At 45.1% G+C, this 27,940-nt stretch overlaps 7 protein-coding genes across 7 annotated transcripts; 5 read left to right on the top strand and 2 right to left on the bottom strand.

Moving 5' to 3' along the window:
- Positions 1-4,158: 4,158 nt before the first annotated feature.
- BHQ10_003370 (uncharacterized protein) lies at positions 4,159-5,654 on the top strand (the record flags this gene model as incomplete). Its single annotated transcript, XM_040875619.1, has 3 exons — positions 4,159-4,339; positions 4,394-4,851; positions 4,974-5,654. The coding sequence occupies 3 exons, from the start codon at positions 4,159-4,161 to the stop codon at positions 5,652-5,654; spliced, it is 1,320 nt and encodes a 439-aa protein (XP_040731874.1).
- Positions 5,655-8,601: 2,947 nt separating this feature from the next.
- Positions 8,602-10,221, top strand: BHQ10_003369 (uncharacterized protein; the record flags this gene model as incomplete). Its single annotated transcript, XM_040875617.1, has 1 exon — positions 8,602-10,221. The coding sequence occupies one exon, from the start codon at positions 8,602-8,604 to the stop codon at positions 10,219-10,221; it is 1,620 nt and encodes a 539-aa protein (XP_040731873.1).
- A 574-nt stretch (positions 10,222-10,795) lies between these two features.
- BHQ10_003368 (uncharacterized protein) lies at positions 10,796-13,297 on the top strand (the record flags this gene model as incomplete). The annotated part of the gene is made up of 1 exon (XM_040875616.1): positions 10,796-13,297. The coding sequence occupies one exon, from the start codon at positions 10,796-10,798 to the stop codon at positions 13,295-13,297; it is 2,502 nt and encodes an 833-aa protein (XP_040731872.1).
- Positions 13,298-13,474: 177 nt separating this feature from the next.
- On the bottom strand, positions 13,475-14,780 carry BHQ10_003367 (uncharacterized protein; the record flags this gene model as incomplete). The annotated part of the gene is made up of 3 exons (XM_040875615.1): positions 13,475-14,192; positions 14,292-14,668; positions 14,736-14,780. 3 exons carry the CDS (start codon positions 14,778-14,780, stop codon positions 13,475-13,477), a joined length of 1,140 nt encoding a protein of 379 aa, XP_040731871.1.
- Positions 14,781-15,241: 461 nt separating this feature from the next.
- Positions 15,242-16,858, top strand: BHQ10_003366 (uncharacterized protein; the record flags this gene model as incomplete). The annotated part of the gene is made up of 1 exon (XM_040875614.1): positions 15,242-16,858. One exon carries the CDS (start codon positions 15,242-15,244, stop codon positions 16,856-16,858), a length of 1,617 nt encoding a protein of 538 aa, XP_040731870.1.
- Positions 16,859-17,060: 202 nt separating this feature from the next.
- Positions 17,061-17,981, bottom strand: BHQ10_003365 (uncharacterized protein; the record flags this gene model as incomplete). Its single annotated transcript, XM_040875613.1, has 1 exon — positions 17,061-17,981. One exon carries the CDS (start codon positions 17,979-17,981, stop codon positions 17,061-17,063), a length of 921 nt encoding a protein of 306 aa, XP_040731869.1.
- Positions 17,982-19,553: 1,572 nt separating this feature from the next.
- On the top strand, positions 19,554-27,814 carry BHQ10_003364 (uncharacterized protein; the record flags this gene model as incomplete). The annotated part of the gene is made up of 4 exons (XM_040875612.1): positions 19,554-20,073; positions 25,420-26,184; positions 26,240-26,535; positions 26,597-27,814. The coding sequence occupies 4 exons, from the start codon at positions 19,554-19,556 to the stop codon at positions 27,812-27,814; spliced, it is 2,799 nt and encodes a 932-aa protein (XP_040731868.1).
- Positions 27,815-27,940: the final 126 nt, after the last annotated feature.

Genomic DNA, 27,940 nt, shown 5'->3' with positions numbered 1-27,940 from the left:
AGGTAGCGCAGAAGATCTTGAAGAAGCTATCCAAGTATCTCGTTCGTCACTTAAATCCATACCAAATAACCATCCCGACCGAGGATGGAGGCTGAGCAACTTAAGTTTACAGTTAGGACGTCGATATGCACGCACAGGTAGCACAGAAGATCTTGAAGAAGCTATTCAGTTATCTCGCTCGTCACTTAAATCCACACCAAATAACCATCCTGACCGAGGATGGAGGCTGAGCAACTTAATTTCACAACTAGAAGATCGATATACACGCACAGGTAGCACGGAAGATCTTGAAGAAGCTATCCAGTTATCTCGCTTATTACTTGAAATCACACCAAATAACCATCCCGACCGAGGACAAAGGCAGAGCAATTTAGATTTACTGCTACTGCTACGTGAACATCCGGGTAGCACAAAGACAGATTTCCCAGTCACTTACAAAGGGAAATAACGAAACACGACGTCGTATGTGGACTCGTTCTGTTAATACCGAGCATTAGTCAATGAGCGACTTCGCTTCCCAAGAGGTACATATTAGATAATTATCTGTTTTCAAGAATATAGCTTTCTGTTTTTTGACTGGCCCTCGTCGTTATAGTGTAAACATATACCATGAATCATTTTGTAAGAGAAAAGACATTCATATGGGCTCAAACACTCTCGATATTCTCAATAAATTGGCGTTCTATTCCCGCAACGGGCTCGAAAGAATGACTCGCACCTAAATGAAGACGTACAGCCAGTATTTCGTAGATCAAGCTACCCTGCGTATGATAGCCCTGTCCCAGAGGTCAACACTTTTACTTAGTGGTGGATACAGAGGACTATTTACACATATTAAAAATATCCAGGTATGTTTAGGGCACTTGTTCAAGAGTCGAGTATTCCAGGAGCCGTATTTTATCACCATACATGTGTTGTAAATAAAAATCGGTATCGAGAGGCACAGTATCATTGCCGCATTAACATTATTCCTAGAATATCCTTTATTCATAATAGTGTCTTTTTGGCACTGTTATAGAAGAAAAAGAGAGTTTGAGTTGTTACTCTGAATGTGCAAATTAGTGTGCTATACCCGATAAAGTAAATATAGCAAACGGAACCCAGATTTATATTACTTGACTGTTATTTACATGTGAGGGGCCCTCCCATGGCATTGTGGTCAAGATCCGTCATCATTTTCTGCTGTTGGGAGTCCCCCAGACCATCAAATGGGTATTTTGGCTTGCGTATGACTGTCTTGGGAAGTATTTCCGATATCACCGGGCAATTACTGTATGGTGTCACGTGTAATCCTTCTGCATAAGGAGACTACATGTTCTCGTGCTGGTGCCTAATTCCTTGTCTCATCTTGATATCTCCTCGTTCTCTAGCCAATAGATCACCACCGTGAGCCCTTCAAAGAATGGGCATGTTGAATACAAACGGAAAAGCGACGCCCAGCCCGGGCACGGTTCGACGTAGTACAACCGGTAGAACAATCACGACAAAGAGAATGGCAGGGTGTTTGCCCAGCGCCGCCTACCAAATGCAAGCTAGTGCCGCCTGCGAGACTTGACGAAGAATGATGTCTTTGACCAGTCATTTCCCGGTCCTACCATGAGGAGAAGTCATACATTCATAGGCAGTAACATCCGGAAAATGAGGACTGGACAAGTGACTCAAAGAATGACTGATAGACAGAAAAAGGGTTAACCTCTCTAGAAGGTGCTCTAAATTCCGAACACCTGTATGTTGGGAACTGAGCTATGCGCTCATTATGGTTGCGCTTTTCGGGTTTCTTTACAACTTTTGGTTCTTGATGTCTTTCTGAGCTCGCCTATAGGCAGCCGCATATTTTTTGTTGCGCTTGCGCCGATTTTTTTTTTATCTTCACGTCACTCGGCTTCGTCCTGCCTCGTCGCAATTACGTCGCTCTATATGACCAGCCCAAAAAGTTTGTTTATGCTACGATGTTTCGTTTTCGGGATCTATCAGATCGAGTGAGAGATGCGGTGTCGGGAAACGAGAAAAGAGTTTACGATAATGAATCGATTACCTATGGAAATCTTAGACGTGGTAGGTATACTACCGGTGACGATTCGGATTATTTTACGGCCAATTAATCCTTTTTATAGATTATCTTGCATGTCCAATACGTAATTGATGAATACTACAGCTACAGTTCTTGGTCTAGTCCACATACAATACATCAATTACTACGCAGAGGCAAATCGACTCTTTCTGAAGGACTTTGGTCTAGTCAACCAATTTTTTCGCCGCAGCGTGGCACGGTTCTTTTTTCAACATGTCATCATACCAATAGACCATCGAGTTCTATTTCTCCCGAAATCCAGAGTTTTAGCAAAACGCTTATAGGGTCAAAACTATACAGTTTGTTATTGTGACCAAGCAACTACTTCAGTCGCGGTATGGATATGAATATGGAGATGAGGACAGTCTAGAAGACAATGAGGATGACCAGAAGGATGATTACCATGGATTATCAGAACAGTTCATCAACAAATCTTTTTTCGTTTTGGGCAATATATCTCCAATTTATAGATTGTGACAATCAAATTTGGGGAAAGTGATATACAGAGTATTTCAGGACGTTCATTTCACCTCTTATCATCTCGTTACCAAGATCACGGCCTATGAAGATGACGGAGTTGGGGATCGCTGAGTTTAGCTGCGTCCTGGAGCAGCTTTTCAGCGGAAACAGTGATGAAATTGATCAATCTCTCCTCAAATTACGATACCCCTATCTCCTGGAATTGTACAACGAACTGGGCAACTGGTCAATCGCCGTTGATATCCCTAGTCAAAATGTGTCGGCACCTATACGATCCGTCCAGAGATTCGAAACAACAACTTATGCAATCCCAAATCGTTGGAATTCCGCGAAATGAAAAACTCCGTGGGGCGTCTCTTAGCAATAACACGGCACAGCTGACCGACCCTCAAATACACTGTCCTTCATCGGGTAGTTTCTATTATCTGTGTCGTGGCTACACGTTCTTCATTCAATCAATACTGAGAATTTGAATTTGTATGACTTTGATTTTCCAATTACTACGAACACGGCTGTTGACTGACTTTACGTCAGTTTGCTTGTAGATTTACATTCAGCGACAGAAATGGAGAAGTGCTGGTTTGTTATGTGTACTGAAGAGTATATAGAAGGGTTCCGGAGTCTTGGACGACCTCAATGGGATGCTCTCGGCAGGGCGATGTACATCTAGTGGATATCCTGGTCAGTACAATGATGCCCCAAGTGACGGGCTTCAAACGTTTATCAGAGGACTCAGCCAATATATCGGTAGCAAATCGTTTGAAAAGGTCTTCAGCCTGTCTGATTGAGTGGAAGGAATTGTCTATAGGGACAAATTGGATAATCCGAAGAATCTCCGCCAGCCCCGCCCCAGCCATTCGTCAACCTTATAGATGCGGTCATGTAATTGAGTACCTACATGCCGCGTCGAATATAATCATTTCCTTTTGTTTCGTCACCTCCAATATTTCTAATTATTGACAAGACTGCTTCCCAATGCCGGACCACTGACCACTCCCATCAATTCCCACTTTTCCGACTTTCCAAAAGCGGAGATCCGACTACCCCGGAAATTAGGAACAAGGATCCCTTGATCAACCCCACATTAGAAAGTTTTGCAGGAGAAAAGGCCATGTAGATCAGTGGCTCAGAGACGTCGTAGCGCATAAGTCTATTCTATTAAGGTCGATGTCGGCAGAGTATCGCGGCATTTACATCTTCTGGAGCCTCGCTTTCTATGTTGTCTGAATACTTTTATTTAGCTGTTTGTGTAGATTTGCCTAGGTACTTTGAAACAGAAGAAGGCTACAAATATGAGCATTATCGTCGTAGTTGACCAATATTGTTTGAAGAAATATCATTACTTTTCTGTATTGTTAGAGTAGCACAAAACATTATAAGCTATGCAGATGAAAATTCTACATGGTTTATCCCTCTTTGTAGGGTTCGGGTTCGCCCTTCCCGAGTCATATCTTCAGACTCGAGGACAATCAACCTCAACCTCTTCTCAGTCCTTTCAGGCCGAATGTGAAGCTTTCGCCTCGAAAATAAACGGAAACAAGAAAGCGTTCCAGAATGATGTGACTCTCCATTCAGTCACATACATTCCTTCAGGCGGAAACATTTCCATGGCCACAACCCCAGCTGCATGTGCAAGTAATGACGTTTCAAGTGCCAGTTCAGTAGAATTCTGTCGGGTCAGTCTAAACGTGACTACTTCTAGCAAGAGTCAGATTTATATGGAAGCCTGGTTGCCAGGAAATTATACGGGGAGATTTCTGAGTACTGGAAATGGAGGGCTGGGTGGTTGTAAGTATCCATCTTCTTGCCTGTGAGATACCCCAGAGCTGATAATGTGCGTAGGTATTCAATACTCGGACATGTTATACGCAACACAATTTGGGTTTGCCACTGTGGGCACAAACAACGGCCACTTTGGCGACACTGGGAAATACTTCCTCGGCAACACCGAGATCCTCGAAGACTTCGCCTACCGTGCATTACACACTGGCGTAGTAATTGGCAAAGAACTCACCAAACTATTCTACACTAAAATAAACAGCGGATATAATAAGTCTTATTATCTTGGTTGCTCAACGGGCGGCCGGCAGGGATGGAAATCCCTCGAAAAGTTCCCCAATGATTTCGACGGTGTCGTTGCCGGTTCACCAGCCTTCAATTTCATCAATCTCTCCAACTGGGGTGCGAGATTCCTCGGTATAACTGGCACCAATACATCAGATACATTTGTCACAGCGAATCAGTGGGGAACCCTGATTCACAATGAAATCATAAGACAATGCGATGCTCTCGATGGAGCTGTGGATGGTATCATCGAAGACCCGGATTTGTGTCATCCCATTTTTGAGACGTTGATTGCAACTCTTCTTCCACTGATTTATCATCTTGCCTTACTGGAGTGCAGGCGAACACAGTTAATCAGGTGTTCATCCCATTGATCGGTGAAGATGGCGAATGGTTATATCCTCGCATGCAACCTGGCTCGGAAGTGGAAGCTGCCTACGTTTACTATTCCGGTCAACCGTTCCAGTATTCCACGGACTGGTTTCGATATGTCGTTTACAACAACTCCAACTGGGATCCTACTACATGGACACTAGCAGATGCGGAAGCTGCTGCTCATCAGAACCCCTTCGACATATCAACATGGGACAGCAGTCTCGTCGCTGGCTTTCAGAAGAAGGGCGGTAAAGTCCTTCATTATCATGGAATGGAAGACCCCATCATTACATCCGACAGCTCTAAAGCATGGTACAAACACCTCTCCGACTCTACCAACACCAGTCCCTCGAACCTAGATGAATTTTATCGTTTCTTTGCTATAAGTGGCATGGGTCATTGTAGTCCCGGTTCAGGAGCCGCTTACATCGGACAGTCAGAAGCAACCTATGTTCCGGGATCAGAAAAAATTCCTGAAGATAATGTACTGTGGGCTATGGTGCAGTGGGTTGAAGAAGGAGTTGCACCGGAGTTTGTGCGTGGTGCAAAACTTGCGACTGATGGATCTGTAGAGTATACAAGGAAACACTGTAAGTATCCAAAGAGGAACGTATATGTTGGGCCTGGGAACTACACGGACGAGAATTCGTGGGAGTGTGTATGATTTATCAGCATGTACGTCTGCGTTCATATACTATTTGGTAGCTATTTTGGCAACTCATGAAGCCTATTGTTTGGTGATAGCGTGCTTCGATAATTTCAGCTGTCTATGACCGAATTCTAGTCATTACCTTTGGAATACAAATACAAAGTCAATCAAATTACGTGTCTGATATTCATCTCACCTTTGTATGCCTACTTAAAAGTTTCATGTGATAAAGTATAATCTGGCTATAGCAAACAGAAGGCCTCCCCACGCGGTCAGTTTGTACTAATGAATACGGTAAAAATTAGTCCGTTGACAGTGAGAATGCAACCATCCGCAAATCGGTATTTACATTTGCATCAAAGAAGCTTTTCTGTAATACCGATTCTGATTTATCTTTATTCTTGCGTTACGGTCCAGCTCGGGATACTGCTCTTTTCAAATTCTGCTACTCATCATCAGGAAGAAATCGCATGTGCATTCCAGTTCTTGATTACTAGTGCAATAGTTTTTCATCATATCTATCCTTTCGGTAATGCGGATACCCATTTGAATTCTATAATCACGAAAGGTCTCTTAAGTGAATCAAATCAAGGTCTCTCGTCATGGTTAATTGTATTTTATCTATCTCTATCCTCTAATTGCCCCAGTACTGCCAGTCTTTCAGTCCAATTGCTCACCCAGTGGCTGAACCCTGCACAAGACGAGATACGGCAACTCAAGTCATCTATTGTTTCCTGTGCCTTGAATATGCGGTCTTGCCGCTCTTCAGCAGACGGGTGGGGGATCATCCAGGGTTTCGGCTGTCGCTATGAGCTCTCGTGCTTAAAGAGAAGAGATCGTGGGGAGAACAGAGGAGGGGAAGCACGAGGTATTTTAGCACAAGGAAGGGAGGAGAAGAGGAAGCAGAGCATATGGATTGAATGGGCGCAGTTTTCGAGTGTTTGACATTCCTGATTGGGAAAGTGGAAAATTTGTCGCCTGAGTCATGACGATGAAGGCTGTCGCTACATCACTTAGTCCATGTCGTACAGTATAATCTGACTATAGCAAACAGAAGGCCCCCCAACCATTGAATCTTGTATCACGTTATCTCATGAAGTGAGATAATCGAAAACATTTTGTTATACCAATCTCTTTAAAGAAGAATACTCGTGCGCTACATTTTTATCACTAGAACGACCGAAGCTACGATACCATCAATGCAGATCTGGAAAGGCCTTCAATTCGTTATATCAAAATTTTACAGGAATATGCACGGTCAGTTGAGATTTTCATCTTACCTATCTAGGCATCTCCGCTTCATAAAGCTGACATCGTTGCAGTCTAAAGATTTATGATCATATCTCTGTTGTGGCTAGAATATAAAGGGTGTCCTCCCAAGCTATTGTAGGATGATCTCACACCAAAAAGAAAGTCAAAGCAAATCTACAAAGAACTATCATGGTAAGAACTCGATGTTTGTCAAGAAGCAATCAGGGTCCTTCTTAGGGATACCAGGGGGCAAGAACTCCCGCACCAGGAAAAGTCAGACAAAGGGCCTGAGTGAAATATAGATGTAAGCCGTCTGTTGATAGATGATGTTGTTCAATGAATCCGACGTCCTTGGGTGTACCCACAGAAATAGTCTTGGAACAGTTGAACACTTGAGGTATTGATCTCCAAGCTGTACCGTCGTTGATTGCAGGATTCAAAGACCAGGACTGTATCAAATTAGGGGGGAAACTATAATAAATGTTGTCATCCAATCATCACCAAATGACTTGCTATCTCATACAAGTATTCGGTCTAATTCTGTTGATGTCCATATATATAAATATACGTCCGCTGTAAATCAATGACGAGTCACGTCTGGTGATTAGGGCTTCCTTCAATGTTGTGAAGCCTTTTTCCAAGTCCAGCCCCTCTCTCATAGACGAATCTCACAGCTTCATGTGAAAGTTGGGGCATAACAGTAGTGGAATTGAGGGACACCTTGTCCAATGAAGTTGCGACTATAGGGGCCGTTGGTGGCTCAGGCTTGGGTAGAGGGAATGGTTTCGACGAGGTATATCTTAGAATCATGGAGTGTTTCAATCGTGATGAAGGAGAGACCCAAGATTATCATATTGGCTACCTAGGTGGATCAACAACCATGTAGGATCTTTTCTTCTCTCTACCGACTTAACTTCTAGGATCAATACAAAAGTAGCACCAGCTTCCTTCCTGGAAATCAGACCGGTCTGAAAAGCATCATACAATAAAATTAAAATGAAAATATCGTCTTTACAACACTGGCAATGTTCTCTAAATCGGTCAATGTGGATATGTCAAAGTCGCTGCAATGTCCATGTCCTGAACGATGATCAAGGACGATAGTCCGCGATCTTAGGGTTATTAGGGTTATTATATTTTGACTCGTTATGCTCTGTTTTGGAGAAGCAAAACAACCGTCGGAAGCATGCTTGCGTGTACTAAGGTCCTAACTTCGGATAGAAAAGCTTAAGTTCTCTTTTTCCCGCGGCTTCTGTTGGCTGAATTGAATCCCATCAACTGCGCGTGACTAGGGTTTAGCCACTAGCCGAGGAATATGAAAGTCAAGCCAATCAAACTGGTATAAACAACAAAGAGTATGCGCCACCGTTGGATGGAATGCTGTTTAGGCTATTTTGGAATGGAATATCAACCGTTATTGGACCTGGATATTTTGAAAAGTCCATGGCCTATCTCCCCGCATTCCCCCAGATTCCCAATTCAGGCCTCAGAACGCGTGGCATGTTGGAGTGGGCAGGTAGACTGGCTTGTAGGTTCAATTGCCGGTGTCTTTCTTTTAGCATTTTAACCGAGATGATTGTCCAATAAACTCTTGGTCGATCCGTTGGTCATCTACGTTATATTTTGGCAGAACAACCCAGTTATCCTACGCCGTGCCATTTCTCCACAAAATACCAGCAATAAGATATTCTTACGATAACAACATTACAGCATGGAGACTGAGAAGAATCCTCCGACAGTTAGCGCTCATGTCGAACTCACGAAGGAACACCTTCATGGCTGGGAAAATGCTCGCCTGAATACGGAAAAGGAGCACCAGTTGACAATTCCGGAGGCCATCCGCAAGCATTACAAAGCTTGTCTTTGGTCTATGGTAATCTCTCTAACGATTATCATGGATGGTTACGATGGTGCACTTCTTGGCTCGCTCGTTGCGTTCCCGTCGTTCAAGAGCCATTTTGGTCAGTACGTCAGTGCCAGCTCTGGCTACCAGATACCCGCTCATTGGCAACTCGCAATCGGCTGCTCGAGCTCTGTCGGTAATATCATTGGTATTTACATTGGAGCCATTACGACTGATCGCTTGGGATACAAGCGGTCGTTGTTGTTGTGGTTGACGTGGTTGACTGCCTTTATCTTCGTGTCTTTTTTTGCGACACATATATCTGTTGTTTTTGCTGGAGAGCTGCTCTCAGCCATGAGCTGGGGCATCTTTGCAACAATGGCACCAGCGTATGCATCAGATCTCTCTCCTGTTGTGTTGCGTGGATTGTTAGAAATTTGGATCGTTATGTGTTGGGGCATCGGACAGCTCCTCTCGTATTCCGTTCTCCTCACACTCAACAAAAACCTGTCCATATGGGCCTGGCGTATCCCTTTTGCCGTGCAGTGGGTCTGGCCAGTCATCATTTTTCCACTAGTTTTATTCGCACCAGAGTCACCTTGGTGGCTGGTGCGTAAGGGCAAGCTCGAGGCTGCTGAAAAGGTGGTCAAACGGTTGGGCAGTTCAGACATGACTGAGGAAGAAGTCCGCCGTACAGTGGCTGCTATGGTTGAAACAAACAATCTAGAAAAGAATATGCACGAAGGCGCTGGTTATCTTGACTGTTTCCGTGGACGTAACCTATGGCGAACCGAAATTTCCTGCGTCGCTTGGGCCGCGCAGTTGTGGTGCGGCTTTGTGATTTCCTCATATTCGACTTATTTCTTTGAGTTGGCCGGGCTTGCAGCATCAGACGCATATAAAATGAGTGTGGGACAAGGCGGTCTTCACATTTTATTCAACATCATTTCGATCCCCGTCGTTGCTAGAGTGGGCCGTCGCCGTCTATACCTCGCGGGACTTTCCTGGATGGCGCTCATGTTATTTTTGGTCGGATTTGTTTCGTTAAGCCCGCCAAAGGTCGCTGTCGGCTACGCACAATCTGTGTTGTATCTACTCTGGAATTGTGGTTATGAACTCACTGTCGGTCCGGCAGCTTATATTCTTGTTAGCGAAGTCTCTTCTACCCGTCTACGCAACAAGACTATCGGTCTGTCCCGGAACGCCTACAACCTGTCCCTTTTGGTAAACTATTTTGCTGGTCCATACATCCTCAACCCAACAGAGGGTAACTGGAAGGGAAAGACAGGCTTTCTGACCGGTGGTATCAATCTTCTTCTTCTTACGTGGGCATTCTTCCGTCTCCCAGAGACTCAGGGCCGAACTTTTATGGAACTGGATATTCTCTTCTCGAAGAAGGAATTGAAAACTAGGGATTTCAAGAACTACAAGGTGGATTTTGCAGAGCTTAATGAGGATAAACTTGCCGGTACTAACTACGATGCTTGAACGGGAGAGAAACAGAGAAAGGTTATTTTGTTTTCTGGACTATATTATCCGTTCTCATGACGTGTTCGCATAGGTGCGTTGAGAGCCTGTCCTTGTTCTTTAGCAGAATACAGCACCGGGCCTAAAGCTCGTACGAAAGTTGAACTGTAGAAATACCCCCATGTATGGAACCATAGGCCCCAACTGTATTGCTTCTAAATGTAAATTGAGTAATCAATGCAAATGTTTCTTCCAAGAAACCCTATGATGGGATCTAGATGAAACAAAATAATTGCCAGACAAATGGTAAGCTCACCCCCAAAAACTAACAACAAGAAAGCGCACGTATTGGTGCATGTGAATCGCGGGGGTACACCGACTACCTGTACAAATAACCTTCCGTATTTAGCCTAATACATACCCAAACGACTGTGATACGCCAATTGAAGCCCAAGCCATGTATCTTTTTTTTGGATTTAATAGAAGCTCATGAGCACCAGAACTGTACCGATATAGTTATCAGACAGTATCGGGGATTTTTCTACCGTCATATTACAAGACACAATCAAACTCGCTTCCCTTTTATCTCACCAATATGCTTCCCGACGAGAATGGCCTTGACGCCTGGCTACGGTATGCCCCGTTAGCTTCTGATTTGATCTCACAGTCCGAACAATATGAGAGTGTCATTGCGTTGAGTAGCGACGATACTAGCCCTGTTTATACTGCTGCAAGGGAGGTTCAGAAAGGATTACATGGAATCCTCAAGCAAGAGGTTGAGATTGCCCATAGTCTCGCCTCTTACAGTCAGAAGGACGATAAAACTGCAATTTTTATTGGGACTATTCATGAATTCTCGCAGGCGGGCGGAGATGTTACACAAATTCCGCCTCTGAAAGAAGACGGCTTCTGGCTTGATAACCATGGCAATAAAAGCGTACACATTTTGGGGCAAAATGAGCGTGGAACCTTATACGGCGCCTTCGAATTTCTGATGTTGCTTGCCCAGGGCAAACCATGTCCTTCCGGTCATATCTCCAACCCTAGCGCGCCGATTCGATGGGTCAATCAATGGGACAATTTAGACGGTAGTATCGAGCGCGGATACGGAGGACCATCTATCTTTTTCAAAGACATGGTTGTTCAAGATGACCTAACTCGTGTCTCTCAATATGCTCGACTTATGGCTTCTGTCCGATTGAACGGGATTATCGTCAACAATGTAAACTCGCATCATGACCTGCTCAGTCCAAAAAACTTGGAGGGTCTTGGGCGAATCGCGAATGCAATGCGTCCATGGGGCGTGCGTATTGGTGTCGCACTCTTCTTTGATACTCCCAAGACTCTGGCCGGTCTGCCGACGTCTGATCCACTAGATCCCGATGTCATTGCGTTTTGGGATCGGATTACTGCTCAATTGCATCAACATGTCCCCGACCTCATTGGATACCTGATCAAAGCCAATTCCGAGGGCCAACCCGGTCCACTCACCTATGGACGGACATTAGCCGAGGGAGCAAATCTATTTGCGAATGCCCTTAAACGCTATGGCGATGGCGTCGTGGTCTATCGGGCTTTTGTATACAATCACCATCTAGATGAGTCCAATTGGAAGAATGACCGAGCAAATGCAGCGGTTGAATTCTTCAAAGATATGGATACCTTATTTGCGGACAATGTGCTGGTGCAGATCAAATATGGGCCAATCGATTTTCAAGTTCGCGAACCGACTTCCCCGTTATTCGCCCACCTTCGGAAAACACCAGCTATTATTGAATTCCAGGTGGCGCAAGAATATCTAGGTCAACAAAGCCATGTCTGCTACCTGCCTCCTCTTTGGAAGACGATCTTAGACTTTGACCTTCGGATCGATGGGAAGTCCTCACCTGTCCATAAAATCGTCTCGGGTGAGCGGTTTGACTGGAAACGAAGTGGCTATGCAGCTGTTGTGAATGTTGGTAGTGATTCAACGTGGCTGGGAAGTCATCTTGCAATGTCCAATCTGTACGCCTATGGCCGTTATGCTTGGGACCCATTGAGTGATGCAGAAAGCGTTATTCGAGACTGGACACGCTTAACTTTCACTGCTAACCCGACAGTTGTCGACACCGTATCCAGCATCTCCATGGAGTCTTGGCCAACATATGAGAACTATACTGGCAATCTTGGGATTCAGACCCTGTGTGAAATAACGAAAACATGCCATTATGGTCCTAGACCCGATTCAATGGATGGAAATGGCTGGGGCCAATGGACCCGAGCTGACGCTCATGGGATCGGCATGGATCGCACAGTCGCTACAGGTACGGGATACGCAGGACAGTATCCAGCTGAAATTGCACAACTGTATGAGAAACTTGAAACCACTCCCGATGAACTGCTCCTTTGGTTTCATCATGTGCCGTACACACAACGGCTGAAGTCAGGCAAGACTGTAATTCAGCACTTCTACGATGCACATTACGAGGGAGCTGCCAACGTGCAGACATTTGCACCTAGGTGGGAGGCTCTCCGCGGACTAATTGATGACGCTCGTTTCAAGCACATCTTGTTCCGACTCGAATATCAAGCTGGTCATTCGCTTGTGTGGCGTGACTCAGTCAACAACTTCTATATGGACAAGTGCGGTATCGCTGACGAGCATGGTCGAGTCGGGCACTATCCATGGCGGATTGAAGCCGAATCGATGGACTTAACGGGATATACCGTAATTCTTATCACGCCGTTTGAAGCAGCCTCTGGCGGCAAGGCCATTGTTACAACATCAAACGACAAACCAGGAACAGCCAAATGTACGATACCGTTCGAGACCGGAGTTTACAGTGTTGCAGTAAATTACTACGATCACCTCGGCGGTACATCACATTATAAACTGTCACTGGGAGGCCAGGTCATTGGCGAATGGGCAGGCGATTTGAGCACTGTGCTGCTACATGACTTTTCAGATTTACGGGATGGCCATTCCGCGACACGGATTATTTTTGAATCCGTCAATGTGACCAAAGGGGATACGCTTGAAATTTCAGGAATGCCAGATGGGACCGAGCTGGCGCCCATAGATTATGTTTCCTTCTTGCCTCCAGGTATAGTAGACTAGACTGACATCCTTTTTTCATTCTGCATGGTATAGATACAATATAATACCGCGTTTTCTTTTTTTCCCCTAATTTGTTATCACTATTTTTCTAATAAAAGAAAAGAGTGAACCGGGGTGAAATTCTAATAGTGAGTCTTATGTATGTGAAATCTTCTATCTCTAAATATAAAGGTCTGTTTATAGTTGCCCAATACCCAATACATCTATGGGGAAATAACTGGCCAGTGCTTCGAAGGCTCTCTCATTCGGGTGTAGGTGGTCCCCAGAGTCGTACTGACTTGCTAAGAATGAGACATCCTCCGGATCCCGCAACACAGCATCAAAGTCAACAACAGCGTCAAAGAAGGCTGCACCATGACTGCGTATCCACGCATTTACATGCTGCCGCGTCACTTCGCGAGCAGGATGCGAATATGGAGATAATACCTTGATATGTTCCCCTTCTTCGCTGGTCATAAACGGTGTCAATGTTGCGATAATTACAATAATGCCAGCTGCAGAAAGCCGAGTAGCAACTTGCATGTAGCCCGCGATCAGTTGCTTTTGCAAGATTGCCTGGCTCTCTGGATCGGTTAAAGATATACCGATGTCATTGATACCCTCGAAAATCAATGCGTAACGTACTCCTGACAGAGAGAGGAGATCCCGGTCTAGACGGGCAAGGACGCTGGGACCACCTGAGCCGTCAACGAGAACACAATTTGCGCCAGCTGCTTGGTTGACAATGGAAAGTGGTGGTACGATCGGGCTCTTCTGCAGGCGACCAAAAAGAAGATCTGGCCATCGAGTATCGGCGTTTGTTGTACTACAACGTCCGTCGGTGATGCTATCTCCAATCAATGCAAATGCACCAAAGTCACGAGGTACAAGAGTTTCAATTCCACTGATAAAATACCTACAGATCATTAGCACCTCTCGTAATATGACATATATTGATAGCATTTAATAAGAAACTTGCCAATGTTCTATCTGCCCCACGCCATCTCCGGAAAACCTCAATTCAGACACCTGATTTCCTGGGGCAAACCATGAATCGGTCCTACTGCCAGGATGGGAGGTAACTCCTTGTGCTGGAAGTTTGCTTGGCAGAAACAGACTAATAGTCACAGCGGTGGCCGGAGGAAGAAGTCCGAAGTCAATTGGGTCAGAGACAATGTGTGCTCCAGCAGCAATACGAGCTTCGCGATCCCCACAAAAAGTAACGTGGCGTATTGTCCCCTCTTCAAGCGCATTGGTCCCCGAAACATTGCCCGCAGAACGCGAGATGGCCACTTCTGCGACGGTCAGAGGTTCAAGGCCGAATGCATTTGACAATCTCAAGCGAATGTGAGACGCAGCACCGAGAGTCACGCGAGCTGTTTGCCGCAGAGTCTTTAGGAAAGAAGAACAATGTTAGTGATGTAGTACTGATAGTTGTGAGGTTGGGAAACCTCCTTACAAATGGGATCTCAGGCAGATCAGTCGACTCTGCAAGCTGTGGCATTGCAGCCCAAGTGTGCACCCAGTGCTGGGTCCTGGATTTATTAGTAGGAGCCATTATTTGATCCTCAATCATGTTCTCCAAATGAGACAATAGTGTTGGGCATGTCAAAATGCCTGTAGGGTGACAAGGACGGCCAGCCTTTTATGTCCTTTAATCTATCACATCGCTAACAGTTTAATTACTACATGTATACATCGCGACGTACAAGCCTATGTTTTAGGTTTTGAAAACCCATAATATTCTTTACACCGGCTAAAGTCGGTTGAAATGGAGTGAGGAGGCGCTGCTTAATTACCCCAGCTTGCCAATCTGCCTGTGTACCGGTAGTTTATCCGGGAAATACTCCGTTCGGCGAGCATGAATCTTATTTAACTACAAGATAAAAGGAAGACTCCTCCATCGTCTTCTTGCTTACCACAAATCCTTCCATACCTCAATCTTAAGTGCATCAACAGCATACAATGCCGCCAGTACGCAACCCTATCCTTCCCGGCTTCAACCCCGACCCCTCAATTCTCCGGGTCGGGGATGACTATTATATCGCCACGTCAACATTTGAATGGTACCCGGGGGTGCAAATCCATCATTCCAAAGATCTAGCTAATTGGGATCTCATCGTGCGACCATTGACACGGAAGAGCCAGTTGGATATGCGGGGAAATCCCGATAGTTGCGGCATTTGGGCACCATGTCTGAGTCACGATGGTGACAAATTCTGGCTCGTTTATACCGACGTCAAACGTAAAGATGGTTCTTTCAAGGATGCACATAACTACATCGTTACTGCACCGAAAATTGAAGGGCCGTGGTCGGATCCTATCTATGTCAATTCCTCCGGTTTTGATCCGTCTTTGTTTCATGACGATGATGGGAAGAAATGGTTTGTTAATATGCTATGGGATCATCGCCGCCGGCCCCGTTTATTCGCTGGAATTGCACTTCAAGAATTTGATCCAGTTCAGGGTAAGCTGGTCGGCAAACGAGAAAACATCTTCAAAGGCACGGAATTAGATCTTGTGGAGGGTCCACATTTGTACAAACGCAACGGGTGGTACCACCTTCTTACTGCCGAAGGTGGCACTGCGTATGAGCACGCTTGCACTTGGGCGAGGTCACGAAGTATCTCCGGCCCATATGAAGTACATCCTCAGAAACACGTTGTTACATCCAAGGATGCTCCATTTGTGGCCTTGCAACGCTCTGGGCATGGAAGCATAGTTGACACCCCGGATGGCAAAACATATATTGTCCATTTAACGGGACGGCCTGTCGGTCAAAACCGCCGCTGTGTGCTCGGACGAGAGACGGCTATACAAGAAGGGTACTGGAAGGATGATTGGTTCTATGTGAAGAACGGTCCTGTTCCGTCATTATACACCGATGTCCCGGGTGCCCGGGATGAGTCGGATTACTGGGCAGAGAAGAATTACCAATTCAACGATAGCACTCTTCCGAAAGACTTCCAATGGTTGAGGACCCCGGAGCCAGATCGAATCTTCTCTGTCGACAATGGAAAGCTTTCGCTCATTGGAAGAGAGTCTATCGGCTGCTGGTTCGAACAGGCCCTTGTAGCACGACGACAGACCCATTTCTCCTACGATGCAGAGACCGTTGTTGACTTTTCGCCAGATGATGAGCGTCAATTCGCAGGCCTTGTAGCTTACTACTCCACATACAACTTCTTCTACCTGACTGTTACGGCAGACTCAGACGGCGAACGTGAAATTTCCGTTTTGAGTTCCGAAGCCTCTTGGCCTGACGGTGATTTGACACTTCCTGGTCTGAAACCCATTCGGATTCCAAAGACAGGCAAAGTGAAACTTGCTTTGTCCATTCGCGGTGGTCAGACCTTGCAGTTTTCGTATGCGCTGGAAGGACAGGAATTGCAGACAATCGACACGGTTTTCGATGCGTCCCTTTTGTCAGATGAATGTGGGGGACATCAGGCACACGGAAGCTTTACCGGTGCATTTGTTGGCGTGGCATGTTCGGATCTCAATGGCACAGCAAAAAGAGCGGATTTTGAGTACTTTGTATATCGGCCGGTGAAAGACGGCGCTGACCGTTATGATATCTAATGTCTTAATGAAGTAGTATCATGAACAGCACTCAAATAACTTTGATTATAAATTCGTTTGCATAATAAATTTTTGTGACGCTGTCCCAAAATATCTACACCAGAACTAATGCTCGCACAACAAGAGGAGGCCTTCGATTCTTTTTAGCAGTTCCTTGTAAGTTACTACGTACTCTATATAGCTATGAAATGAAAAGCCTTAGTTAATCCTTAAATGATCCAGCCTCGATGTCCTCCAAGAGCGTTGGGTGCGTTGGGGTCCACCCAAGTTCGGCGCTCGTTCTTTCACTTGAGGTCGGATTGTCCTCATGAAGCGCAAACGCCATAAATCCGAAGTACTTTTGAGCTTCGTCCAACTGCTTGCTGATAAGAGGAATTTGCAGCGACTTGGCCAGCGCGGCTGCAACATCTCTCAAACGAATTCCCTCCTCCGCAGTGGCGTGGTAGACTGATCCGGCTACGCCTTTTTCCAATGCCAGCCGAAACAAGACAGCTTCATCAAGCAGGTGAACCGCTGGCCACCTATTTTCTCCATCGTTCACATATGCCGAGACACCAAATTGCTTCGCTTTAGCAGCTAGCATACCAATAGAGTATTTATCTCCCTTTGCATGATTAAAAGGAGGCACCCGCATCACCATAGCGCGTACTCCTTTCTTCGCAAATCCCAGAACGACGGCTTCATTTGCACCACGAATGCGACTCACTGGGTGCTCCATGTCAGGTCCGTCTTCTTCAAGAGCCAGCTTGCCGCGCGCCATCATGAGTGTGCCGGAGGTAAATACAAAGGGCTTGTTGGTTCCTTCCATTGCCATTAACATAGCTGTCACAGCAGCACGATCATCCGCACAAAGACTATTGTAGTCTACTCCCTCCTTGGGCTTATCGGCTATCTGTTCATGCTTGAAGCCGAGATGTATAACGCCATCGGAGGCTGCTGCTGCCTGGGCAAGAGATTCATAGTCGTCTAGGGTACCGCGATGTGCCTGAGCGCCAATTGACTCGAGCAATTCTGCGCTCTTATCACTTCTGGCCAGGCCAAGGACCTCGTGGCCATGCTCAAGTAATTGCCGAACCACGGGAAGGCCGATGTAGCCCGTTGCACCAGTGACGAAGACTTTCATCTTGTAAAAAGAGAGAATGTATATTTACAGATTGAGTAACAGCATATGAGACGTAGTGATGTCGGGTTATATACTTCGAAAAGTATGTGTTAAGATGTAAAAAGACAGGCAGATTTTTAGAACCTTGGAAGGGTTGAAAAGGGTAGGGCATAGGTCTTATATAGGCCATATTACTCTTATTCCCCTATGTGAACAACTCACAGCAATGTAAACTGTGATTATGGGTCACAAGACGCTCGAAATCGATTAAGCCTGTGTTTTGCCTCCACCGAGAAGTCGACTTGCCTATCAGAGCCCGGCCATATGCGAATGACGGAAATGAGGATTCACCTAGCGAGATATTAGTATGGTGGATCACTACATCAGAAGTACTTTCAGTCATAGCTTGGTTGACGAGATGAACGAGAAGCCTCTCGGATGCGGCATTTCGAGCAGCTTCGGTCCTTGGTCACTTTTGAGTACATATATTGAAAGTGAAATTAGGGTTAACATTCGGTCCCCACAGAGCGTTTTCCTCCAATCAGTATGTGTTATTATGCGAAAGTAGGTTAGCCTGGAATCCTTTAGAGTGGGTCTGGTTGGATCTATTCTTGAATTGAATCGGGGCCGGAGACTCCAATATTGAAATCTTCGAAGCCCCGTTCGACTTCTTCACACTTTCCCTTCTCTCGCAATCATACACGCAGGAAAGCTCTAGCGCCTACATATTTCTTTAATCGAATATTGTATGCAATATCTTTTCGGAGATGTTGCCTTGTTTAGCGCCTGAAAGGTCTGTAGTAACCTGATAATAGCGCGTTTGGCTAAAGACGACATGCACTTCTTTCAAATTACCTACCAACGATTCTTGAAGTAGACTCCCTCTGAAAGCTGCAACATATCTTATCGAAAAAAAAAAATTTGCAAGTTGGAAAATGACGAATAAGGCAGCCCGAACCAACATGGGGTCTCTCAAGCCACGTAGATCGAGGCGGGGCTGTCGAAATTGCAAGCTTCGAAAAGTGAAAGTAAGCACTTTTCCGAATCACATGTACTATCTGCGGCTATGTGTGCTAATAATTCATCCCTGGCTAGTGTGATGAGTCAAGACCACACTGCCAAGGCTGTAAGACGTACGGCGTTTTGTGCAATTACGACGCGAATGTCTCTGAATTGCAGTTATCGACCGAGGCGCAGCCTCTGAAACTGCTAAGTAACACCACATTTGTTGCTCGAAAAGCTTCAAGAGCGCCATGCCTGGATCCAAGGGTGTCTATCTTCAATATTGGCGTCACACGTGGCTTTACTATACCTTTTGGAATGAATTCAAAACAAAGCAGCCTTCTTTACCATTTTCGCACATGCATGGCACCCAGCTGGAGAGGCGCTCAAGATGGGTGCCTTCAGCTGGCACATGAAGTAGGTAGTCTTTACCTACCCGCCATCCCCCAGTCTTCGGTAGCCCTTAACATACTTCCCTCGTCTCCATACTACGTCACTCGCTACCTCACATGTGTGATCATTGCATTGGGCCTTTTCCCACAACTAATTTTCAAGCTCATGCTAACCATACCATTCAAGTATCCCTTTCTCATGCACGCCATATTAGCGATTTCAAGTGCTTATGAGCGCTATCTTACATCGCCACCCAATGTTCCCTCACATCGGACACTCTCTGAATTATCCAACTTTTCCCAGTCTACTACCCTTCTCAGCGAGCATCTGCAAAATTTAGATGTACCTCATGCCAAGGATGCTATCTGGGCCTGCGCAGCACTCTACGGAGCCCTCACGTTTGTCGCAGTGGAGGCCACACATCCTGAAGAAGCATGGCCACTCAAAGATTCCGCTAGCGACCTAGACTGGATCCCAATGGTTGATACGAAATGGGTGCTCTGGAAACTTATGGACCCGATGCGGCCAGATAGCATATTTCGGTGTTTAGCCGACACATATGCTGATTTGCGTATTGATGCGCCGCCACAAGGCATCCGTGGCGTTTATCCATCTTTGGCCCGTCTGTGTGAATTAGATGCGCAGTCTACCGCTGAGAGCAACCCATATTTCCTGATGGTTCACTCTATCTCTCAACTTAATGGCTCGCCGGAAAGTCGTGAGTACCTAGCGAAAGTTCTTGCTTTCTTAAGCTGTATGTCGCAGTCTTTCAAAGTCTTGTTTAGGAGGAAAGATCCTCGTACGCTGTTGCTGCTGATGCTATGGTATCAAAAGGCAGGACAAGCTGTCTGGTGGATTGAGTTGCGATCTAGGATTGAACGTCAGGCTATATGTTTGTACCTCAGACGGTATCATAGTAATAATGCTGACATCCAAGAGCTACTTCCTTATGAATGAATGACATTTATCTATGAAGTTTGATTCGGAATTCCTTGGATAGGTGCAACCCAGCTGTATAGAAAGAAGGTGCCTGAATATGGGCATTGTTCACTTTGCCAATGATGGTCAATACCCCTTTGTCAAAGTGTCTGGAAATTGCCGTTGAAGTCATCTTCATCATTATTAAAGACAACCTAGCTACCAATATAAACAATAAGGAAAAGGATAATTTGCTGCGAGTGCTCATGAAGGGTAATCCAGCGGAGGTTCCAAAGGTCGTCATCGATACTCCCGGGAAGCGGACAAAGTGTCGGGGTAGGGATCGTGAGTAAAACTAATTTCGACAGTTACCGGGTAAAATAGAGTAATGCATTCAAATACTACATAGTGCATATTCATTTAGATCGATTTACATTTAGATCTTGCGTACTTATCATCTTCCTGCAAGCTCAAATCTGGATACAAAGAACCGGTGTAGTAAAAAACAGTAAAGAGTAGAGTTAGTGAATAGAATATTGGATTAAATCAAGGCTTTTAGTGCGATGGAAACTGTTTACAATGGATTTTCGAATAGCAAACACCTGGTTAAAATCACTGCTATATATTTTGAACCTTCACTGTACAGTGGTTGGCCGAAAGCTCTCCCAGGCTGAACTCAACTATACCTCCGCATATTACCCAAGACAAATGAAAATTTGACAAAATTAAAAAGAGAATAAGAACTTGTAAAAGCTCTTATTGAACCATTAGCAAGAATATCATTCTTGTGCAATTCCTATACTATAGTAAGGTTCTGCAAAGTTGATTTAATTCCCCTTATTGAATACGGAGAAAGTACCTCGATCATCTCACATACATACCTTGCGGGAGAAAATGCTTAATTATGGGAACCCCTGGACCCTCCGAAATTATATATTCCCGCACATCCTTCAAAAATACTTACATTTTTATTCGTGCTGATGACATTACTGAATTTCGGGCGAACCTAGAGATAGCTTCAATGATATCTCTAAAAATAAACAGGTTCGTCCGAGATATTGATTCAGCTACGATGGATCCCTGCTAGTTCCAACAACCGAGCCACGACTCAACACATAGCGTGGAGCAGCTGAAGCACAAAAAACGATCAAGTGTTTACTTTTCCAAAAATCCTATATAATTCCAGGCTTTCCAGCTCTTGCTACGACACATAGGTACACTCTTGTCATTTCCTCTCTCCACGGTAATATATTTTGATCTCAGCAACCTCTCCGATTTTTACGATGTCAACAGAAGGCATATCCCTCCAAGTCACCATCTGGATAAGCCCAGAAAACATCCCCAAATTCTTCGAGGCCCTTCTTCCGGTCTATGAGAAAGTCATCGCGGAGCCGGAATGTACCTTTTTCGAATACTACGAGGACCCCGCAGAGCCGGGGAAGATCTCGTGGGTAGAGAATTGGTAAGCTGTCATGCTATTCAAGACAAGCTCAGTACTAATATTATAAAAGGTCTAAATCTGCAGAATGGTTAATCCAGGTACATAATCCAATGAATCTTATTCTTTCTCGATTTGCAGATGTTAGACTAATAGCGAACCTTAGAACCAACTACCGAAAGAATATTACAAGGAGTATTTCGCCATCACAGAGCCGATGTTCCTTAAGCCACGGCAACATGTAATACTGAAACGAGTTGGGCCGCCTTTTGTCATGTTTAAGAGGGAGAATGGCGGATTGAGAGAGTGATTGAGAACATAAAGATACTGATCGCAAATCAAACATCGTTCCTATTAGAAAGTAACTCTTTCTGTCAGGTACTTCGGGGAATCTGACACGTCACAAAACTCCTCGTTATTCACGAGTCATGTCCGTCGATCAAGCCGGAAATAGTTTACCTCGATACAAACCTGACAGAATTGTATATAACCAACTATATAGATGAATAAAACTGAGACTAATGCTTCACAATCGGAAAGCTGCATTTAAGCGAAACATGTGCATCGACAGATTCGTACATAACTGCTTACACTCGGTCCCGTCCAAAATACTCTTTCCAGCTTCCTGCACAAAGCCAATGCAAACCTTGTACCCGGGCGAAAATCCGGTCGTACCCCAAACAGACACAAGTTACATCAATAATTTTGCATCCGGAACAATTCCTCCGGGCTGAACTTGCACTGAAACGAGGAAAATATCAACTCATTCGGCGAGATGCATACAAATAGTTTGATGGACCACGTCAGAAATGCAGCTAGTGAAGGGTCAGGTTGTCATATCTGTCACTTCGAGTCACCTCGTGGATGTATTTGCAAGGTAGTCTCGGACTCGTCAGGTTTTTTGTCGTGAGGGATCGTGATCGTGATCGTGATCAGCCTTGCGGCAGGAGAATTAACGCTAATGTCATGTCATGTAATTTCGGGTACTGTATTGAAATGTGATTACAGTTGGTATTTTGCTTCCAAATATGTATGTATATGCAGTCTGTATGCAAGCGGTAGATCAGGCCGGCTTGTCGGCTGTTTCCAATATGGTGGAAAAAATTCCCTTTAATGATCAGTCTCTTTGGATGGATATAGTGCAGAATAGTCACTGAAGAATATGGATGTGTCGTGTCGATAAATACTACTTGAACATGATGTATCAATCTGTTCGTTAGCTTCTTCAATCCAGTTAATGCCTAATATACCTCGGTAACCTTCTGATGTCACTTTTGTACTTGACTTTGGTGTTTGTCGGAATAGCTTCTCAGCACTACCATTCCTGATAATTTCTTTGCGTATTCGGGCTTCATGTAAATAAGAGCATTTTTGTGTATTCCTCAACATATCGCCCATAAGCCTATTTACATTTGGGATTAAGTATGATTACAGATGAAGTATTTCTTTCTATTCTTAACTCCGTTGAACTGCCGAATTATGACAGCCAATGAAATGCGGTACGGCCGGAGCTCTATTTCCTATTTGGGAGATTTCCTGAACAGGAAGCTGTGCCTTCGGAAAACTCCGAAATCGAATTCAAATGAAGGGAAGATTTAAAAAAGATAAAGAAGATCAACTCATGAGAAAAGTTCACAAGATCAAGTAAAATCAAGCGAAAGCGCAATAAAACTTGAAGACTAGACTACCGAGACATTTTCCGAGGAAAGAGAGAACGGAATTCCTCCCGTTGCCGAGACCCCCAAAAAGGTAGCGCAAAGAGTGACAGAGACTCGCTGGCTGTTCGTTTGCATTGCCATATTTCCGTAAATCTACTCTATGGTCACGACAATACCATTTTCGCCGACATCCAGATTGTAAGCGCAGATACCTTTGACCAATATACCCAAATTGGCTGGCGTGGGGTTGACTACGTTCTTGAATCAGTTGCCTTCATTTTGCCGCTTGAAAAGGCGTATGCAGTCTTTGATACTAAATAGATGTTTATCAGGTGTTTGGCGATGTTCGCAGCTGGAAGTGCGTTGTGCGGTGCAGCGTCGAATATGCATCCCGCTGTATTCTAGTTTGTGTATGGCGACAATGGAATCATTTCTGCGGTCCGTCTTCTGCCTTTCATATGGTGCCTGGTCATTGGTATCTTCATCTTAGTTGGATTAGCACTCATGTACAATGTTCACCTCGAGACAAAGATCGCGAAAATTTGTGGCTTTTTGATGTTGCTGGAGCTTGGTAGGATTATTTCGCAAGCTGGGTATGCTGTCGCCTTATTCCGCAAAAGAGGTCAAGGAGAATAGAGGGGTTGGGCAATCAGAAGATGAGCATGATGGTTGGTTAATAATTTAGCATGTCAACCGCACTAGACGATGTCAAAATAGATTGAAATCGTAGCTAAATTACGGGGGATACTCTTATAGATTAATTTTGTGTATATTAATAGTTTGCTGTTATTTGTGTCCAGTGCGAAAGACGTGCATACACACTGCATGATGTATATGGTATTGATACGCCACCGTATCGATACAATCAATTTCTTACCGTTACAGCACAATCACCCTGGAACCATGACTAAGCTGTAATTTATACTCGGATTGAACTTTCTTTCAACCTTTCACTTCCAATTTGATCTTTCTACTTGAATAATTGACTTCAGTCAACCCAATCAAACAGACAAATCGAACAGGCCAGCAACAGTTATCTATCTTCAGTACTCCTACATCCACCCAACCAAGCGCCTATCCTCTCCGCCGGGTCTCGTGTTACTCTCTCACATGCTGACTGACGTCGCACAGTCCGGTCGGCTTGCTAACCGTGCGAGGCTGCATATGCACTTTCGTATCTCGACGACTCGATGAGTCCTGAATATTCAGCTTATATGTACGTCCTCGTTGTACAAAACCTTGAATATACTCCGTTGTTATGTATATGATTGTTCAGCTTCGTCTTGAATCTTTGCGGGATTTGCGCGCTTATTGGAGCAGCTTTTCTTTCGCCGATCCTTAAAAAAGCTACTTTAAATCATGTGCCCTGCCTGACTCGAGTTGGTGTACTCTGTTGGCTGTTGTTCGCCGTTGTTTTAACGTATATGGGCGTTGTTTGACCCCCACCCACCCGTCATACTACGTTGACCGATTGTCTGATCGCAACCTTCTGACCTGGCACCTTGTCCTTCTTTGTTAGAGAAAACGATGGGAACGAGCTGACATTTGGCTGATTTAGCTTACTCATCCTCATCGATCAAGGTAGTGATTACATCACATCGTATTGTCTGTTTGCCGGTCGCTGGTAGGCTGGCTACATCATCCACTAGATTTTGATTGGCTGGTGTAGGAGCGTGCATTGGGATACTCACCGGAGGCTGTCTGCTTTATTGTTATTATCATCTTTTAGCCCTGCTTGATTTCTCGCAGTTTTACTTACTTTTTCAATCTTCTCAATTCGGGAGTGCTTCAGATTGTGGACTCTGTATCGTGAAGCTACCGACTTAATAGCGATATTGCCATCAGGATACGAGTCAGGCTACGAACCACCAATTCGAGCTCCGATACAGAAAAAGTCCTTTGAAAAGATTCCTTTCAAGAATCACGAATACTTGCTTTGACATTATCGTTGTCAGCCACGCGATGGATCGCTCTCTATACAGTCAACACGGATATCTCAAGACAAAGGGGGAGCGATAACATTGTTTTACGACCACGGCTTGCCTGTCAGAAGCCATGGAGGAAACGCTGGGCCTGGAGGAAACGCTGGGCTTGGACGAATCGCTGGGTTCTGGATTTGACAACATTCGTGCCGCTCTCATGTCACCGACAAGTTTCTCGGCGCAAATCGATCTCTCGCCGGTGTCTGTTCGGGCAGTGACCAGCCTAAGAAGACCATCTTTCTTAAGTCTGGCGGGAGTAGGAGGCCCATTCAATCCGCCATTCTTGGGGACGTTATACAGTCCAAATAATATTCTTGGTCAGACTGGCCCTGTTCCTGTATATTCAACCGAAAGCAATCATCGCCATCATAGCCCATCTTCTAGTGCAGAGACATATATCGACTCACACGATGCAAGGATTTCTGAGTCTCAGTCAGGCTCTGATATGTCTACGACGGCTTTGACTGATTTTGCTCAAGAATTAGCTAGTCGGATGGAATATGACAAAGATGTTGCAAGCGAGCTACATGCAAATGCACGGTACGACGTGGTAGAACAGGTCTTGTCGCCACAAAATGGATCCGATGGTTATGAAAGCGACCCTGATGACACTCGCAAGTTTTATACAGAATTGCAGTCTTATGTTGCAATTGGAGATGACGATTATGACACCGACGACTCCGACTACTTTGACACCGATAGCGATTATGAGCCTTCCAGTACGGGACAGATGTTGACATCTATCAGCCGTTATGACCATCGCTTCCATCGCTACTGGCATGCAGAGCAATCAGACTTGGCCGAAAGTCATAATGACGCCCCCTTGCAAACTAGTAGGTTAATCTTTTATAAAATGACATAATTATGGCATTACTAACGGCGTTGAAGCGCAAGAGCGGAATTTTACGGTCGAGGAATTCATCCAACGCTGGCTACATGCGTCGCTCTCCAATAGTCCGCATATTCCACCTCGATTTCCTGGCCCGTCACTGGAAGCCGCGAATGTCTCTGAGTGGTTGAGACCTGAGAGGATAATTCGACCTCAAGCCATAGACTGTGACGAATTCTACGATATCCAACAGATTCCGTGGCAATCAAAGCTTGGTGTACGCCGTGAAGACGCTCGTTTGCTCCGTGATGCGTGGTACCATCCTTATACCAATCTTGATTTCTCTAAGTATAACGTGTGTATTCTTCTGTTATCCCGCCTTAATATGGGTTTGACTAACAGAAGACTGAATCTAGCACTCCCACACACTGCCAAAGGTAGAACGTTATTTCAACCCCAAGGCATTATATTCGGACCTGAAAGCTACTATTGAACATTTTCAATTGCGAAATTTGATGGCTATCACGTCGTTCAATACACTACAATTTGCACATGAATCCAAATTACTGACATGGACGCCGGACTACAAGCACGTGAGATGCATCATGGATCTTTCTCGCCCACCGATTGAAACGGGCTTTCAAGGTGCAGTGAAAATTTCAACAATGCAAGCAAAACATGGAATTTCTGTTGCGGGTGGCTTTGGTGGCGAGTATTGCATGCATGTCAGTGGAAATCAAGCCGACAACACTTATGGTTTTGTTACACATGATGCAAACGGGATCACCAACAATATCGACGTAGTCCAAAGTCGAACAGGGACGTCTCCGATCGTCGTTTTTGCTTCTAATGACCAGCACATTCGAATCCTCAATTGTGCGAATAATCAATTCATAGCTGATCACGAACTGCCAATTCCCGTCAACTGCTCAGAAACGTCAACTGACGGTCGAATGCGGATCGTTGTCGGTGACTCAACCGAAGCATTTGTCCTTGAAGCTGATACTGGTCGAACGCTTCAGCAACTTTCCGGACATCGCGACTTTGGTTTCGCGTGTGCCTGGTCTCCGGATATGCTTCACATAGCGACGAGTAATCAGGACAGAACAGTAAATATTTGGGATGTGCGTATGTGGCGGCTTCTACAGACTATGAATTCTGACCGCGCCTGTTACCGCTCTTTGCGGTTTTCGCCTGTTGGTGGTGGACCGCGCACGCTTTTGATGTGCGAACCGGCAGATCGCATATCTATCGTCAACGCTACAACATACGAAACCAGACAAATGCATGACTTTTTTGGCGAAATTGGTGGTGCAGATTATACGTCGGATGGTCAATCTATCTGGGTTGCCAATACGGATGAACTGTTCGGTGGATTCATGAGATTTGATCGCATGCAGTACTCTCAAAAGTATTCGTCTTCAGGGTCGTCATCAAGGAGTCATGAAATAGGTCTGTTTGATGAAGATGAGAAAACGAAATATGCGCCGGGATGGTACTCGAATCTGCCACACGAATGGATTGATGAGGCCGGGCTGAACAATGATCCCAGATCTGTCATCGGCCAACGTGAAGCGGATCTTCGAAGCTTCAATGGGCTGAGTGATGAAGCTAGAGATTCTTTACTACTATGATATAATACACAAACAATCGCTTTCACAGGAGCGATTTTTTTTGAGAACGAAAATGGGTCAGTAGAGTCGATTCCGGCTATAATTCGATGACGTGAATTTACAAATCATCCATTTTGCAATTCAAAG

The sequence above is a fragment of the Talaromyces amestolkiae genome (genome assembly GCF_001896365.1).
Source record: "Talaromyces amestolkiae strain CIB chromosome Unknown scaffold5.1, whole genome shotgun sequence".
NCBI lineage: Eukaryota > Fungi > Ascomycota > Eurotiomycetes > Eurotiales > Trichocomaceae > Talaromyces > Talaromyces amestolkiae.
This window is presented reverse-complemented; position numbering and strand designations above follow the sequence as displayed.